The sequence below is a fragment of the Octopus bimaculoides genome, chromosome 6, assembly GCF_001194135.2.
Source record: "Octopus bimaculoides isolate UCB-OBI-ISO-001 chromosome 6, ASM119413v2, whole genome shotgun sequence".
NCBI lineage: Eukaryota > Metazoa > Mollusca > Cephalopoda > Octopoda > Octopodidae > Octopus > Octopus bimaculoides.
Genome location: NC_068986.1, coordinates 22,397,289 through 22,398,722, shown reverse-complemented (window position 1 = coordinate 22,398,722; position 1,434 = coordinate 22,397,289). Strand labels below are relative to the sequence as shown.

General features: G+C 32.8%; 1 protein-coding gene across 1 annotated transcript in view; it reads left to right on the top strand.

Annotated features, from left to right (window-relative positions):
• The first annotated feature begins 245 nt into the window (after positions 1 to 245).
• Positions 246 to 1,434, top strand: part of LOC106870242 (kelch domain-containing protein 4) — a 22,977-nt gene continuing 21,788 nt past the window's right edge. Inside the window, exon 1 of the mRNA XM_014916258.2 lies at positions 246 to 539. Within this exon, the coding sequence (XP_014771744.1) occupies positions 426 to 539 (114 nt within the window). The 5' untranslated portion in view covers positions 246 to 425. The remainder of the gene's footprint in view (positions 540 to 1,434) is intronic.

Here is a 1,434-nt window from a genome sequence, read left to right as displayed (position 1 = left end):
TGTTATATTTCTGCTGCTTTTAAATAAGGCATATTACTCTACCTCTGGTATTTGAGTACTCTTTTTTTCCACCTTGTTGCACATTTCATGTGCTTACTCCGGTATATATATATATATATATATATATATATGACAACTTTAAGGCTGTTAGTTGAATTATACATTAATTCTTTGACGGTTCGAAATTAGTAAGCCGCTCTCTTATTCATGGACTATGGATAGTTTTTAAATCAAAATGTCACTAAGAAATGAAACTACCGAAAATGGTTTAGTTTATTTAGTTTAACCAACACACTGGTTATCTATCTCAACGCTGCTAAATATGTTCAAGCGGAAATCTTTTTCTAAGAATACATAAATAAATCTTTCACCGGTAGTATTAGTCTTTGAGTTGTCGTGTACGTTTCGAACTTCAGTTAAAGACCATGGGTAAGAAAAACAAGAAAGATTCGAAAGGGAAAGGAAAGGAAAAAACAACGATGAAAACAGAGAAAAAAGCTGAAAAGCGTTTGAAAAAAGAATTGGCTGCTAAAGGAGAAGTGAGTGTCTGTTTTGTTGTTACTAAATCACGTGTAAAGAGAAATGCATGCTTCATATAGGGAAAAATATACGGGAAGCTGTGTTGTTAATTGCCTTACTCAGGTAGGGAAAATATATGGGAATCTGCGATGTTAATTGCCCGTTTCAAAAAGAAAAAATGTGCGAAGTTGTGACATTAATGCCAATTTATTTAATAAACGTCATCAACCTCACAGCGGCATAGCTTCTTTACTCTTACTCGTGTTTCATATATTCCGCTGTTATTTGTCCCTACTGTAACCGTAGATTTTATGCCAATATTGGCCTAATAAGCCACTTCGGGACCTACAAAGACTAAAGCTGTTCAAGAATGTTAAAAGTTTCGTGATTTCCACTTCCGAATGAGATCTTCCAATTGTTATATATCTTAAGTGTGTAAAGTACGTGTTGATATGAGGTGCTAAAAATTGTCTTTTCAACAAACGTTTAGATTTTACTTCTAATGTTACATCAATATGCTTCAGCTTGCTTATCTGGTTGATCCTGCCAACATTGATCATCACTAGTCTTCTCCAATTATTTAAGTATTTGTTCAAATATGAATACTTAAATTACTCTCAATGTGATGTTGATATAAAATCACGATCTTCACTGCTGTTAACTCTTAGGATCGACAAAATAAGTACCTGTAATATTATGTGTCACATCAGTCGATTATATTTTCTGTTCTTTCCATAACAGATATCAACCTAATTTCGGAACTGCAGGGGCGAGAACAAATTGTCATTTATCTTTATTCATATTTTTCTCTCGAAAAACCGTTCAAGTTTTTGTTTTTACAGTTTTAAGAGTGGGGTTAGACTTTTTTTTTCTAAGATTGAGAGATAGTCTGGGTTTTTTTTTTTTTTTTTTTTT